Source organism: Corvus cornix, chromosome 4, assembly GCF_000738735.6.
Source record: "Corvus cornix cornix isolate S_Up_H32 chromosome 4, ASM73873v5, whole genome shotgun sequence".
Classification (NCBI taxonomy): Eukaryota; Metazoa; Chordata; class Aves; order Passeriformes; family Corvidae; genus Corvus; species Corvus cornix.
In genome coordinates this window covers 27780029-27795659 of record NC_046334.1, presented here as the reverse complement: position 1 = coordinate 27795659, position 15631 = coordinate 27780029, and the positions used below count along the sequence as shown (strand labels likewise).

Sequence of the window (15631 nt, the reverse complement as noted above, 5' to 3'; positions counted from 1 at the left end):
CGGCCTTGGGTAATCTCTGGCATTTCGCAGTTGGCTCCCTAGACCATTTGAATGAAATTTTGCGTGTTTGTGTGGTAGGTGGCATCCTGCTGGTGCTCTCCTGCGAGATGCGGCGGCAGGTATCGCAGGAGCAGGGCCCGGAAGCGCTCTTCATTGTCTAAACTGGTCATGCTTGAACCTAAGGAGGATTCATTTATTTTACTGTTTTTAACATCACGGTGTGTTTCTTTTCAGGCAGAAAATGGCGGGGTTTTTCAATGGCTTAAGCGGCTCCGGCCAGGCAGGGGCTGCGCAGCCGCTTCCGCTGCCGACTCGCAGCGGACCCGCCTCCCCAGGGCGGCACCGGCCCCGGCCCGGCCCTCATGTCGGCGCAGGCGGGGAAGCGCCGCGGCACCGGCGCTGCCGCTTCCCACCCCCTTCCTGCCTCTTCCCCCGCCGGCCGCGCTCGGGCCTGGATCGCCACGCTAAGGCCGCCGCGGGGTGAGGAGAGCGGGCGGCGGCGGGGCCGGGGCCGCGGAGGGGGCGGGGCACGGCGAGCCCGGGGTGGCCCGGCCGGGCGGGTGGCGGTGCCCAGCGGCGCGGGAGCGCCCCGGGAGCCGCGGCGGCGAGTGGGGCTGCAGCCGCCAGGCTCTGCTTCGGACCCGGGGTCGGGCTGGTTTCGAGGCAGCCCTGGGCTCTGTCGGGGTTCCCCGCTGCAGATCCGAGGTGTTAGCCTGGCTCGCATTAGCCTGGTTGGGCAGTAACTGGGTTTGAGCTCTCTCTCTCTCTCCCTCCACCGACTGTACAGGGAAACATCGACTGGGATTAGCCGCTGGAAGCCCTGGGTAGGTGGGATGAGTCCAGGCCTCTGTGCCATCCCAGCGTGCTGAACAGCGAGTAGTTAATACTGCTTCAGTCTGCGCTGACTTGGAGGTAAGAACACTGTGAAGCCAGCACACTGCTACAGCTCCTGTGCCTTTGCTGCTCTTCAGAGCATCTTAGCCCTTCTTGGTAACATGTGGCTTCTTGGTTTGTCCCTGGGTTATGTCATGCAAGCAGCTGAGGCCTTAAAAATTAAGAACATTACTTGAATAGTTAAATACAAGGCTGACATTAAAACCGCTAGTGTTGGCTTTTAAAAGGAAAGAGGCAAGTGTATAAATGCTGAGCCTCTGGTAAGAACGAGGACATAACGTTAGAATGACTTTTTTACATGCATTTCTTTGAAACAGATTCAATACTGGTTGACCTAAAATGAGAAATAACTTGGATGCAGGAATACTTTAACCAAGTTTGTCCTACAGTTGCTTGACAATAGTGTCATTAAATCCTCCTTGTGGAAGGAGGTATTTTGCTCTACCTGATGGGTGCACTGGCAGCATCTCAGTGCTGTAACTATGACTGCAGGAGGAAAAGGGGGAATTAAAAAATATATTGGAAGAGCCACTGTCAAATGAGTCTGTGTGAAACAGGTGGCAAAGGTTCTTACCAGCTGATTACACATCCTAGTTGTTTACAAAAGACTGTTTGGGAGGGCATAGAGATTGAGATGGATTGAGATGGCTGTCAGCAGCCACAGCAGTGGAAGCTGAGCACTTTTATCCAGGGGTGGATCACCTTCCTCATCTTCGTACCACGATCCGTTTATGTTGTGTAGTCCCAGAGTGCCAGTGCTGTCTGGGGAGGAGCAGAACAGCTCTGGACTGTTACGAGATGATGCTGGCTTGCTTTGAGGGGGATTTCCAATCTTGTGCCTTAGGCAGTGGTTGAAATGCAGGCCTTTATTTAAGCAGGGACTGGAGCCTGTGACTGTAAGATGTGGTGTGTTGCACTCTGGCTTGAGATCTGGGTCTAGTAGAATGGTCATTGCCTGTCTTCAGCCCTTGTGGTGTCAGGGGCACAGGAGCTGCGCTGAAGTGGCTGGTGGTGTGTAGAGTTTGATGGAGCTGCCCCATGCTGACTGCCTTGAGTGCTAGCTGAAGTGTCAGAGTTAGTATCCACACTGTGGGAGAGCTTTGTGGATGTGATTTGTGGCCTGCGTCCAGTAGTAACTCTGTCCCTTGCCGTGCTATTTCAGCGCTATCTAAGAACCAAAAGGACAAATTTTGGGTCAGAATGTTGCAGTCTCCATGTTGTGACAGACAACATGCAGGTGCCATCCCTCAGAAATGCTAAGATGTTTGCCAAAGTCACCTGAACAGTGAATAGGAGTTATGGTTTGGGCAGGTTTGAAAGCTGTTTTAGGATATATCTGTGCTCTCCAATAAAAAAGTCCTTAGTATGGCTGGGCCCTTACTTTTCAATCTTTTAGGAGAGAGGGTTGTCAGCTATTTGTAGTTTCCAAGGCAGTTTGTAGAAAGCTGAAATAAGGTATGTGACCCAGAACATCAGTTCCTATCACTACTACAAAAGTACACACAGGGTCTATTTTGGTCATCCTGTGTTGGGTGGCAGTCACCTGCCAGGTTCAGGAAGCACCAGTTCCCAGTGTGCATAAGTAAGAAACAAGACCCATGGGGCAGCTTGTTCCTAATCCTGGTGCTTAGTTATCACCAATTTAACAATGAAAACATCCTTGTTAAGGGCTGAAGGCCTCAATAGTACAAATTATGTTTTTTCTTACAATCCTATCAAACTGTCTAACTGCATGTCTTAGTTAAATGCTGCATTAATCCAGATTTTTGGGTGTTGGTTTCTTCAGTTAGCTAAAACAGTAACTTGTTTCCTAAGGATTTTCAATTAACATCAAAATAATGCACCATAAATGCCTATTTCTAGCCATTCAAGGATCTTCTATCTTGTTTTCAAAAAGCCCCACTGATCAGGTAGATGCAAGTTGATCAGCTTGGAGCTATTAATAGAAAATGAAGTTGCCCTTTTAGTAAATCTAACTGTAGCAAATACAAGAAGTAAGTCTTGCATTTCCTCAGTAGGGAAATAAACATCTGTTTGTATTTTGGAAGCATTTATTGAAGATTTGGGGATGCTTGTCTTCTGGCTGGTATGTGTTTTCATTACCCTGGTGCTGTGGCGTTCCACAGGCTTCTTTTCAGTTCCTTTAATGAAGAGCTGAGTGGGGTGGGGAGGGGGTGCCAGCTGTGAAATTGCATCCGACTTAACCAGCTCATTTCTTTTTGTAACCCTTTTAGTGTAAACAAATCACATTGAATCATGGCAGCAGACTCTATGGAAATTGATGATGCTTTGTATAGGTAAGATTGTCTGATTTTTAAGAGTTGCTCCTGACTTTCCAGGAACATATTTACATGCAGTAATGTCATAATTTCATTCATCCCTCAGCCTTTGCTTTGCTTCTTGGTCCTCATCGTCAATAGCTCTGTTACCCTCCAGATTTCAGTGTGTTGGATTTTGAGGGGTTTTTGTAGATTTCAAAAAAAAAAAAAAGATTTCTTGGCATGGCAATAGTTCAGAGGGTCTCTGCTAAGACTAAAGGTATCCGTGTAAAAGTGTGGTGGGATGAAAAGCTTCTTTGTATATCAAAAAATAATTTAGAAAATGCTGGTATGCAGAACAAATAAAGCTTCTTTTTAAATCAGTGCGATACTTCAGGTGTTGTGTCACTTTACTTTTTGGCAGTAAACTGATGGAAGTCATTCTTTTCCTTGGTGAAAAAGGTGGTGTTCAGAATGGTGTTAAGTTTAGTTGTATAGTTGGAAGTTAGGACTCTTCCAGATTTCAGGATCTGACTACAAAAGCTGTGTCACCCTATGGTTTGAAGATTTCTGATAACAAAGAAATTCTTTTGCATGCTTGTGTCTTCAATAGTTAATTGCAAAAACTGGTTCATCCTGAAGAAGTTTTGCACTGATTTAAAATTATAAGTTATTTATCTTCTCTAAAACCTGGCACTGACAAGGTCTGTACTAAATGCATTTCACTATATGGATTGTGCGTACAAATTTTGTTTGACTGATAAACATTTGAACTTTTTAAAAATTTTTTAATGACTGGGAATTCTTGACTTGCTTTAATATGCTCTTGACTTTGTTTGTATCTTGTTTTGATCTGAATTTATCTTTGCTGTAGTCGCCAGAGGTATGTTCTTGGAGACACAGCAATGCAGAAGATGGCTCAGTCCCATGTGTTCCTGAGTGGTATAGGTGGCCTTGGTGTGGAGATTGGTAAGTTAGGCGACATTTGTTGAAGGAGGCACAAGTGTGTATAAACATACTGTCCCAGAATACTTGCAAGCCTTAAATTTAAATACAATAAGCATGTCTAAACTACCTGAGTGAATTTATGTGTACATGATTCTTATGACTAACATTGCAGGTGCAGAAAAGATCCTGGACTTAACTTCTCATTTTACTAGAAAAACATTTCAGATTTTACTGTAAAGTGTGCTTCTATGGGCCAGATTGCTTTACCCAAATCTTGTGTCCTGGGTGAAGGTTTAGGGTAGGTAATCCAAGTTAGTCCTTTAGGCATCAGTATCAATGAACGTAATATAGGAACAGCTATAGTCCAGATTATTCCCATGTAGGAAATGGGAGGGTGTGTAGGAGAACAGAACTATTTGGTGAAAATGCATAACTGCCCTGATACAAGAGACTCCTTAACAATTCCCCTTACTCTTTATGAGCAAGACTTGTTTTGGCTGGTTTGTGCCTGGGGTATTACTCCTTCAGTTGGCTCTAGTGGTTCTCTGCACCAGATGCCAGAACACAGTCATGGGGTTTTGCAGTTTATTATCATTAGCATCTCTGTAATCACAATTGTGGGATGAACAGCTGACAAGTGACAAATGTAGAGAGCCTTTTTAACCTTGCTTATGTTATTTTGCTTTCAGGAGTGCCGTAGAATGCTTGAGCCAAATGTAAAAGAGAAAAAATGCTTTAGCTGTGAGGTTCTTAACAATGAAATACTGTTATTGTCCACCTGATTAACTATCCAGTTACAGATTTGCAAGTAACCTGCAAGAGTCCCTCTCTCTGTTATTGCTTTGTTTTGTTTTTTCAGCCAAAAACATCATTCTGGCCGGGGTAAAGGTATGTAAAAGAAGTTCTGTTGTTGGGTATTCTTGGGTGAGCGTGAGAAAAAGGCACAACACTACTAGCTAATTAATCTAAAGTTTCTGAATCTGTTTTTCAGTAGAAGGGTTGCAAAATGTTTGAGAACCTAGGGGTGAAAACTTTCAAAAATCTGGATGTTCTAGTGGTACAGTCAGAATTTCACATTAATGCCACTCCACTCTGAAATAGCTCATAAAATATTTTAGCCAGCTGCTGATTAGATACTGAAGCCTTTTGTACATAGTGACTTCTCCTAGATGGAGTGGTCCAAACTCAAAAGCCAAACTATTCAAAATACCTTATCCTATTTTGTCATCCATTAGAATCCTTTTGTGTAGATGTTAGAATGGTTGAGCGTTTTAATCCAACAACTACTTTTGTGCTGCCAGGGTTAATTTTATTAGCAAGAAGCCTTTTAAAACTCTTCTTTCCAATAGAAAAAAATCAAATGAGTCCATTAGTTTTCAGATCACAATTGCCCCTGTATCACAGTCTGGCAAAAATCATCCTTGATATTTAAATGCTGTCTGTTATCACTGCAAACTGGGAGGAAAATGCTTAATGAAGTGTATGTTGTAGATGTGTTTTGGTCTCTCAAACAGTAAGAGTTTTCTTGGGGAATATGTTGGAAGAGCTTATATATGCTGCAACGAAATCTGCTGTAGTGTTAGTCCTCCAGCATTTTGTGGGGGGCTTAATCCATGCTTTTGGGTGCTGTGACCATGTACATTTCTTCCAGCAAATGCTTTTTGACAAACTTTCTTAGGCTCTTACAGTTCATGACACCAAGCACTGCACGAAATGGGATTTGGGGATCAACTTCTTCATCCATGAAGATGATGTTACCAGTCAAAGGAACAGGTTAGTGAAGTCTTTGGAGTGGGCGAGGACTGAGCTTGACAGTTTCCTGAGCATCAAGAATAGCAGTTTGTTGTCCAAGAGCTGGCAGTACATCTCAAATACCTATTAAACACTTTGTCTGGAGTTGCTGACTTTGAGTACAGTGCCCAGGTGGATATTAGAGGAAGTCTAGACTGGGACTGAGGCTCTGAGTCACAAGCGTCACTGCTTGTAATGCAAATTTAATAGTGGGGGCCAGCGTGCATTTCTTCCTTGGGCTTTCTCAGCCACCTGTACAAGACTGGACAACAGCCATGACAGCAGACCATCCGTGGGTCCTGTACTATACTGGACACAGCAGTTTTCCTCAGACCTGCTAGGAATTGAAGTGTGAATAAATGAGTTGGTGATTGTTGCCAGGAGACATTGTGAGGGACTCTTGTAGGGCATGTGTAGTAAAAAATTCTATATTGAAAATACAATTTTGTAGACACATAAAAAATTGAAAATTGCTGTTCTTTCAGGGCTGAGGCCACACTTCATCGTATTGCAGAACTCAATCCATATGTCCATGTAGCAGCATCAACTGTGCCACTAGATGAAACCACAGATCTGTCTTTCCTAAAGCACTACCAGGTATGTCACTCTTAAAGCAGTTGTATGTGTATTTTGTTCAGAGCAAACAGCTTGGATTTTTTAATGTAAGTAAATACAATGAAGAACTTTAAAGTACATTTTGAGATGATGTAAAGAAAACAGTTGGTCTTCTGTTTGGACTGATGAAGTGTTATGCTTGTTTTTTTCAAGACTGAAACAGTGGTCTTGTGTTCCCACCACTTTCTTAGTACATTTACTATGGAATTTGCTATGACAATAAATAGCTAAGTGGGGTTGCTATACAAATTTTTTTCTTTGAAGGCGAAACTGTGACCTTTCTTTGCAGCTACATAGCACAGATGTTCTACATATATTCAGTGTGCTGTATTCCAGGCAGCAGAAGCTCAGGCTATATAATTAGATCGTTCATGTATGTATGTAATGAAATGTAAATGCCTCTATGATGGAGTGAGGGCACTTGCAGTTGTTCAGTCAGCTGTCTCCTGCCTGTGTGCGTGGCTCAGCCTGAGTGGGAGCCTTTACTGTGTGGCTTACATGCAAGCACACCAAGTTTCTGAATGTCCCAGCTCCAACAGGCCGTGTGTAGCTGAATGAGATGCAGTGCATGTGCCTTGGAACCCAGTACCATCCTAGACATCAAAAGAATGCATGCAGAAATTCTGTGTCTGCAGTTTTATGAGCACAAATACTGGAAGCCTGTGCAGACTTCTTGGTGTGCACTGATGAGTGTCATTTGCGTTTGTTTGCTAGCTTTAATCCTAAAATTCAAAATCTACATTTTTGCTGAGATTATCCATAATTGTTTTGGTAAATATTCTAACTGGGTTTTGAGTTTCAAAGCTACAGTTAAAAAAAAAAGCAACCAAAAACTGAGAATTTGCTGTTCCTGCTCTTATTCATCTTGTTTCCAGAACCTATGGAGTGGTAACCAGTCTGCTTTAACGAGAACTTCCACAAGACTGCTTTCTCTTAAGTGTGGAGGATAGGAGTCAGGACACCTAAGTAACTTACTCTTATGTCATAGGTCAGCAAGCATGTATTTCTAAATTTGGCCAAACCGGAACATCTTAGTACTAGTTTTTCCGTAGCCTGAAGATATTGATTGCTTTTAGTGTCTTAGAAGTACTTCTGTTCTTGTTCACAGTGTGTCATATTGACTGAAGTAAGTCTGTTGCTGCAGAAGAAGATTAATGACTTCTGTCATGCTCAGCAGCCACCTATTAAGGTAATAGAAAAAATGAAACACATGCATAATCTGTACAGTGAGCATTCCGGACCTTCAGGGTGTTCTTTCCAAAAATGGAGAAAGCTGGTTCTGAGGTATATAATTCTATGCAGATGGCATGTTGATGGAGTAGCAGGAGTTTTGGGAATACAGTGTTGCTAGTGGTATTATCTGGATATCAGCATGGGTAACCACAGCTTGGTCCTTAACTAAAAAACAATCGTGTTAAAGAGTTTTCACTGTTAAGTGAAAATGGTTTTGAAAGAATGTGCTGAGACCGAAGGACGTGCTGAGGCTGAATGTAAGAGACCACATGTAGAAATGGCAGTATTTCACTGTGTAGTGCTGTTACTCCTGTGTTGTGTATGGGCTCAGAAATGCTCATACAGGTTCAAGGTCTTTCATCAATGCTGTGCTATGTAGTCAGTGGCCTGAGTACACGACAGGTTTCCAATGTAGAGTTAAACCTGCTGGCCTTCAGCGAGGTCCAGTGTGAGGCATTATTTCTTTGGCTTGTGCTGTTCTAGGGATACTCATGATTTTTGCTTTCTCTTGTAGTTCATCAGCGCAGATGTGTATGGAGTATGTTCACGTTTGTTTTGTGACTTTGGTGATGAATTTGAAGTGCTGGATACAACAGGAGAGGAGCCAAAGGAGATCTTCATTTCAAATATAACACAAGTAAGGGATAAAAGTCATTGTGTTGCTTTTACTGTTTTTAAAAGTACTCATTATTGGCTCTTTGAAAAGGAGAGTGCCAAAGTGCTTCACTTAGCAGCCTGCTAAGCAATTTAAAATTGGCAGTACAGGAGATGCAAAGTTACTTTGGTTACTTTGTTCTTATTGATACCTCCTGGTTGTTACTTACTATGTACACAAGTACTGATTTTTTTTTAATTGGAGGGGGAGAGAGAAAGAAATGAAGAGATGTAGAAAGAAATGGGCATAACTTTGGTGTGGGAATAGGGTAAGTCTTCTAAGGAACCATGAAAAATAGGCATGAAAAGAGCCCTTTTTATGAGGAACTGCAGCACTTAGAGGCGGACTAATGGAACAATCAAGGGGATTGAGAACTTATTTTGAAAAGAAATTTAAAGGTTTGTTTTAACCAGCTGAAGCAGAGGCAATGAGAAGAGGATATTATTGCTAGTACTTCCAGTGCAGAGTGTTAGGATGTCCATTTAATCTTGTGTTACTGTTTTATAAAGGGAAATTACTTTAGGTCCTTTTTTGAGTTCTGGAAGTACAGACAGTAAGCTCACTTATCCAGCAGCAAGTCTTTTGTCCTATCTCCAGTCTAGATATAAAAATAACTGATCTAGGAGGGGTTGTACAGCAAGTTGGGTTTGGTCTGGATTAAAGTTTATGATATGATGATTTGGGTAGCCTGTTCTTTGGTGCCTTTAAAGGGAATGGATGACTTGATTGTTCTCATTGATTACATGAGGAGTACATAGCTGAGTTTCATGGCTTGTGCTGATTACCTGCCAAGTCAAGAAATGAATATATATTTGTATATATGTCCTGTGTTTCATAATCTGATACTTGAGTTTAGTTGTTCCTTGCTTCCACTCTGAAGTGTAAAACTGATGAGAATAAAAACTCAGTGCCATCAAGTGGCTGTTCTTGTCCTGTAGACAGGGTCAAGGTGGCACTGTGGCCCTAAATCGGAGCAGATTTTTCTCCAATCAACTCCTTTGCTGTTGTTCATTGTCACAGTGAATGTGGTCCACTGTAATTAAGTTCTGTGCTACTTAACTGAAATCTTTCTAATACTGGGGACTTGGGAAGGGATGGCAGGAGACTTTATAGGCCAGGCTTGCTTGCAAACCCACCATGTTACAGCCTGAGGTGCAGCGCAAGGTCTTGATGAGCTGTGTTCAGACTGCAGCGAGGTCTCTGTGTGCATAGCAGGTTGGCACAAATCCCATAATAGGATGAGATGTTGTCTGAGATTCCTGTAAGTGTAAGCTTGTCTGTGACCTGCTGAAGCTGTGTCTTGCCTGTATGCTGATGTCCAGCTCTGTAAGCCTTCCTAACTTTCAATAATGAGTTTGGATGTAATTTTTAAGGGTATCAGACAGAAAGGAAGCATGGAGTGATAAGGACCATTCACACAACTTTATTTTTTAATGCCTCTGAAAATTTCTTTGCACATAGAGACTATTTTTAGTTTGGAAAAAGGAAATAAATCTGCTACTATTTAAGAAATAATGGATTTGACTGCTGAGAGCTAACAAATGCACTTTGCTAACATACTGAGAACTGGAAACAGTGAAAATTAGTAAGTTTGTGTTGTAGAAACTCTGTTAAATTGAAAATAGTAGGACTGAAAAAGTTGTTATAGGTAACTCTCTTGCTCTGACAGAAATGAGATGTTAAAAGTATTAGAGACTGCAGTTTCAGTAGACAAAAAGCTATGTGCCTACAATAAAATGTAACCCCTTTGCACAAGACACTTTCCTCCTTGCTGACTGCCATTTTTTATTTCAGTCAAATCCTGGTATTGTCACTTGCCTTGAAAATCATCCACACAGGCTTGAAACAGGACAGTTCTTAACCTTTCGGGAAGTTAATGGAATGTCGTGCTTGAATGGATCCACACACCAAATAACAGGTAAGCTGCTGCTGACTCATGTGCAAGGTGCTTCTTTTCTGCCCTGATTTAGCTAGTGCAGTGTTAGTTACTGTAGCCAGAGGAGCACTGGGTTAGGCAGACCTGCAGTGAGCATGCACAAAAAAATTGCTTTTTGGTGCAAAGGTCTTCCTAGTGTTGTCTTGATGCCGTTTCTGTTTAGTAAAGTCTTGCTGAACTCCTCTTGCTGCTTAAGGAGCCAATGGAATTGCTCAGCTCAACACGTGGAATCTAGTTGGCAGCCTCTGAGCTGACCATCATTCGTCTGCTGATGAAACTGGTTTGGTTTTTGGAGAGTCCCATAATGCCTGTGCTTCTGTCACGGTTTTGGATGCCACTTGGTGTGTCACTGTTTGCCTTGTAGCTTTTTTGGGTGGCAATTTAAGTGTACAGGGATGCATTGACAACGTTCTGTTTCTAAGCATGCTTTTGAAATTATTTTCATGATTTATGTCTACCTTGTTTTGTTCTGCTTCATGCATGACTCAAGGCATTCTACTTGGTTCCTTTTGGATGCTGGGGAATTTCCCAGTTTCCAGATCTGAATGCCTGTTTGAAGCAGAAGAGAGAGCAAGCGGGTGATGGTTGTTTGTTTTTATTTTGGGTTTTCTATTTTGTGGTCTGAGGCAAAAACCAGTACTCTTGAAACATGTGCTTGAATCTGTTTCCTCTGGTCCCTTTGCATTTTGCTAGAACTGATGCTGTGGTCAGTTCCTTCCTCTTATTCATGGCTTAGCTTTCATTTTAGTTTTCCATGAATTAACAATTTTTGTGACTTTTTGCCTTGCCTGAATAATGTTTCCCATGTATGAGAAGGAAGCTGTGACAAAATGCTCCAGCTGTCCTTTTTGATTGCCTGTAGTTCTCATCACAGGGCTAAAATCCTACTCTGAGCAGTTAATACTGGACACTGCTGTGCACAGTCTAAATAAAATTAAGCGTGATTTCATTTTTATTACAGAGCTGTGGTCATCAGAATTCTTGTTCAATCAGCTTCCACTTAAAAAAGCTCATTTCATAACAGATCATGTGAAACTAATACTTTGTCCCTCTCTCAGTTTCTGGGTTAATCCTGTTAGGAGGATCAGCTGTGCTTATGCTTTCAAAACAAGGTTGCCCACTGCAAAATTGCAGCACAAAAAGCACTGGCAAACCCCCACTTTGTTGTATACAGAATTGTAGCATCCAGTGACACTTTGAATTAATCTTTCACTGTTGATTCTCTTCTCTTTTCAGTGGTGTCACCTTATTCCTTCAGCATTGGTGATACATCAGAGATGGAGCCTTACTTGCACGGGGGCATAGCTGTGCAAGTGAAGATGCCCAAGCTGTGTTACTTTGTAAGTGTGTGCTTGACAGAGCTGGGTTCTCTGGAATTAATGGTCTGAGCACTGGAAGAAGAGTTCAGCACATACATGTTCCCTAGAATTATAGAGTGAACTGTGTTGGAAGGGACCCACAAGGATCATGGACTCCAGCTCCTGACTCTGCCCAGGACAGCCCCAAAAATCACACCTGTTTAAAGATGAGTCTTGCCACTAGGAAGTGAAACATCTCTGACCATTTTTGACAGACAGAATTTGCAGTAGATAATTATTTTCAGCATCTATTGTGGTATGAGTAATGAAGAGAGCAATGGCAGTGCTAGTCAGAAAGAATATTTGTTTCTTAATCTCTACAGGAAGAGTTTTGTTTTGTCAGGTAGCAGTGGCTGTTGTGTTCTTAAATAGTGTGTTGTTGTCATGAATTCTATTTTTCCAGGAACGGCTGGAGAAGCAGATAACAAATCCATTATGCCTTGTTGCAGATTTTAGCAAGCCTGAGGTAATTAGTATGTGGGGATTTGGGCATAAGTGTTCTAATATTAAAAATACATGGATTGTAATCTGTAGCTTTATGTTTAGAATAATATAATTTCTACTTTTTGCCCTTAGTGCTGGGCTTTGTTATGGATGTTTGGCAAAATGCAAGACATTATAATGTCCAGTTAAAAGAAGATTACCACATTTTCCCATTTCAACACTAAAGTCTTTTGGGGACTCTTCAGTTGGATTTACCTGAAGTGGGTGCTGAATGTGTGTAAAGGGCATTGCATTTTTTAAAAACATTAATATAAGGTATTTCAAATTCACTTTTTAATGTTATTTTAAAACTTTTTTTGAGCATTGTACTTAAGAGACAAATGAAAAGATAACAGAAGAGTTCAAATAGTTGTTTTTGTTTACTTCATGTCTCTCTAGTTTGTAACTGATCAGCAGCAATTGTTGTCGTAACAGGCACCTTTGCAGATCCACGTTGCCATGCTTGCCTTGAACCACTTCCAGGAGAACTTTGGTCGCGGACCGAACATTGGGTAAAGCAGTAGTTTTGTGTTTGCCAAGCCTTGAATCAGACAGATCTCTCCTTTTCCTGTAGTTACTGGCTGGCTGTGCAGCATGGTACCTTCCCTGTCTGGTACCTGATAGACCACTTAGAAATGGAAAGTTGTAAAATGTTACCTGATGTATGTCTGGGTGTGTAACCAGGCTTTCCCAATATAGCAGTGACACTTTCTGGGCCCAGGTAGACAGCAAATACTTCTGGAGGAAGGCCTTCTCTGTTCTAGTTTTTTCACAGTGTGGGATTGGTATGGAAAAGTTGTTTCTGTGATCCTGAATTATCTTGTAGTTCATGGATTTTAAAAATAATTATTGGAATGATTTGGTTTTAATTTTCAGTGTTTTTCATTCAGCTGTAGTTCTTGATGTGTGTAATTGCATGTGTGAGTTAAATGAGACAAAATTACTTAAAAAGTATTAAGTCTTAAGACTATACTTGCACATGGGCTTTTCCACTGAGACTCCTGTTCTTGAGCTAACCCTAACATTTAGAAGTACATCTTGAATGCTCACAGTTAAGGATAATGTGAGTTTCCATATTTCCTACTGTATCCATTGCTTTTTTCTTCCATTGACTTGTGTTTCTAGAAGAACTCTGGAATGTTTAAGTCATCATTATTGTTTCTACCCTGGTGTCTAGATGCCTTCAAGATGCTGAGGAAATGCTGAAAATAGCTGTGTCTATAAGTGAAACACTGGAAAACAAAGTGAGTAAGGAATCATTGTCACAGTGAGTCACTTCTTTATGTGCTCATTTACTTGCCTAAAGGTCATGCTTTAGTTGCTTGTCTTTGTTCTGGTCTTTGAATCCATCTTTAGATGTATCAGCTGCCTTTCTGAAGGCCATGTGAGGAAACAGAATGGGGTTTCAGCATGGGTTCAACTGAGTGTTGACCTGACATGAAGGCTGAATCCTGTGGCTGTGTGAATCCAGTTTTTAGACAAATGCATGTTAACAAATACAGGGTATATGGCGGATCTGTTTTGGCTGAAAACTTTTTTGCTAGTTGGAGTGAAATAATTTGTCTGTCTTTTACTGAAGAATAATAATCTGTGAAACTGTCAAGCATTGGCTTGTTCGCTGAGGGGATAAACCTGTTACTGGGTCTTACTTTTCAGCCTCAGGTGAATGGACATGTGGTGAAATGGCTGTCTAGAACTGCTCAGGGATTTCTGCCTCCTCTGGCTGCAGCAGTGGGTGGTGTTGCTAGCCAGGAAGTCCTGAAAGCAGTAACAGGAAAATTTTCTCCATTGCAGCAGTGGGTAAGGCTGTCTTGGTTTTTGGATGGTTATTTTGACATGTTATGAATGGATAGCTGTGTGTAAATGCTGTATGATCAGAGTAAACAGAACAACTTCTATAACATGGAACAAAAAAAACCCCCACCAGATTAGAGACTATATTTAGAAAAAATAGTGGTTGGTTTTATGTGTACAATAAAAGTACAGCCAGTTTTAGTTAAAATTTTTGTATTTGGGGTTCAGACAGCACATTGTTTTTTCACACAAGCAAAGAGAGCATTGGCTTGTCACCGCGTGGCTGCAAAGGTGTGATACAGTCCAGATGCCAGCTTGAACTACTGTACCTAAGAGCAGTGCTTTCAGACTCCCAGGATGAATGTCAGAGTAAAGTTAGATTAAAAAATTTCACAATCTTCACTTACCTCTGGTTACCTCTGGAGGTGTAACATGCCTGTCAGAAGTCAAAAGCTTGCAGCTCACCTGTTTGAGTGAATGTTTTTTCCCCTTTGTGTCCAAGTGCTTTTTCCTGTCTGCTAAAATTGTGAACTGTTGGGTACCAGGTGCTGTATATCCACTGACAGTAAAAACTCAGTGCTTCTAAATTTCTAGACTCTGTTATTCATACAAAATAGTTAGGTTTTTAAATTAAAATAACACAAATGTTTTTCACAGGTTTTCATTGGACTTTCTTTTTTTTATTTTTCTTTTACAGCTATATATAGATGTGTTAGACATTGTAACACCTCTAGAGAAGGTGGGCTCTGAGGAATTTCTCCCACGGTAAATATAACTACAGGCTGCTGGCTTATGTACTGTTCACATCTGAGTCTCAAGCAGGCACAGATGTCTTTTAAAATTAATTCAGTGCTGTTTGCTGGAGGAACAGGTTTGGGGTTAAGAATGTGTGTCTTATTTCAGCGTGGGATGAACAGGAATTACAGACTCTGACTTTCTTAGTTCATGTCAAAGTGCAGTTTGGCATCAATGGTACTACTGTGATAAATGGCAACTTGAAGTCTCCTGGTTTTGTGTTCTGTGCCTGCATAGGGGAGATAGATATGATGCCTTGAGGGCTTGTATTGGAGACTCTCTGTGCCAGAAGCTCCATGATTTGAATGTTTTCTTGGTGAGTATGACTGACACTGTTACAGTGTTTGCAAATGCTTTGTTGGTACAGCTAATGTCCAGTGTCCTCAAAATACATGAGGGCAGCTCTGATATGTGCCACTGCAGAATAAATGGTCCAGAATTGCAGTGGGACTTGTCTTTGTGGTTTGCACTTATATTTCTGATTCTGCAAACATAATGTTCTTTAGGTTGGCTGTGGAGCGATAGGCTGTGAAATGCTAAAAAACTTTGCACTTCTTGGTGTTGGTACTGGGCAAGACAAAGGATTGGTAAGTCACCTGTTAACCTCACTTCTCAATAAAAGTAATGTGACAGGGAATAATAAAATAATTTAGACTACTAAAAAATGTTAAGAGTTTAAGTCGTATTTCAGGTTGATCTCTGTGCAGAGGGTACAGTGGCCTTGGCATGGAAGTGTGTTTAGTTTGAAGAATACACTTGTAGCAGTCTTGCTGTATTTTGATTTTAAAACAAAATTTAGTCAGTCAGTATAAGCAGAGCTTTGGCCACAGTGGATGCCAATAGCAGTGTTTTTGTTTTGACAACTGTCTAT

General features: G+C 41.5%; 1 protein-coding gene across 2 annotated transcripts in view; it reads left to right on the top strand.

Annotated features, from left to right (window-relative positions):
- The first annotated feature begins 368 nt into the window (after nt 1-368).
- UBA6 (ubiquitin like modifier activating enzyme 6) overlaps nt 369-15631 on the top strand; it is a 30215-nt gene continuing 14952 nt past the window's right edge. Inside the window, exons 1-18 of one of the 2 annotated variants that reach the window (XR_005601774.1) lie at nt 369-480; nt 788-912; nt 3129-3191; nt 4027-4121; nt 4960-4988; nt 5779-5873; nt 6377-6488; nt 7615-7695; nt 8254-8376; nt 10189-10312; nt 11567-11670; nt 12092-12154; nt 12607-12683; nt 13349-13415; nt 13828-13971; nt 14663-14730; nt 14998-15076; nt 15267-15347. Coding sequence is in view for 1 of the 2 variants with exons in the window: in XM_039551079.1 (XP_039407013.1) it covers nt 3151-3191; nt 4027-4121; nt 4960-4988; nt 5779-5873; nt 6377-6488; nt 7615-7695; nt 8254-8376; nt 10189-10312; nt 11567-11670; nt 12092-12154; nt 12607-12683; nt 13349-13415; nt 13828-13971; nt 14663-14730; nt 14998-15076; nt 15267-15347 (1383 nt within the window). In the remaining variant the exon portion in view is untranslated. The remainder of the gene's footprint in view (nt 481-787; nt 913-3128; nt 3192-4026; nt 4122-4959; nt 4989-5778; nt 5874-6376; nt 6489-7614; nt 7696-8253; nt 8377-10188; nt 10313-11566; nt 11671-12091; nt 12155-12606; nt 12684-13348; nt 13416-13827; nt 13972-14662; nt 14731-14997; nt 15077-15266; nt 15348-15631) is intronic. The other variant, XM_039551079.1, reaches the window with a different exon arrangement.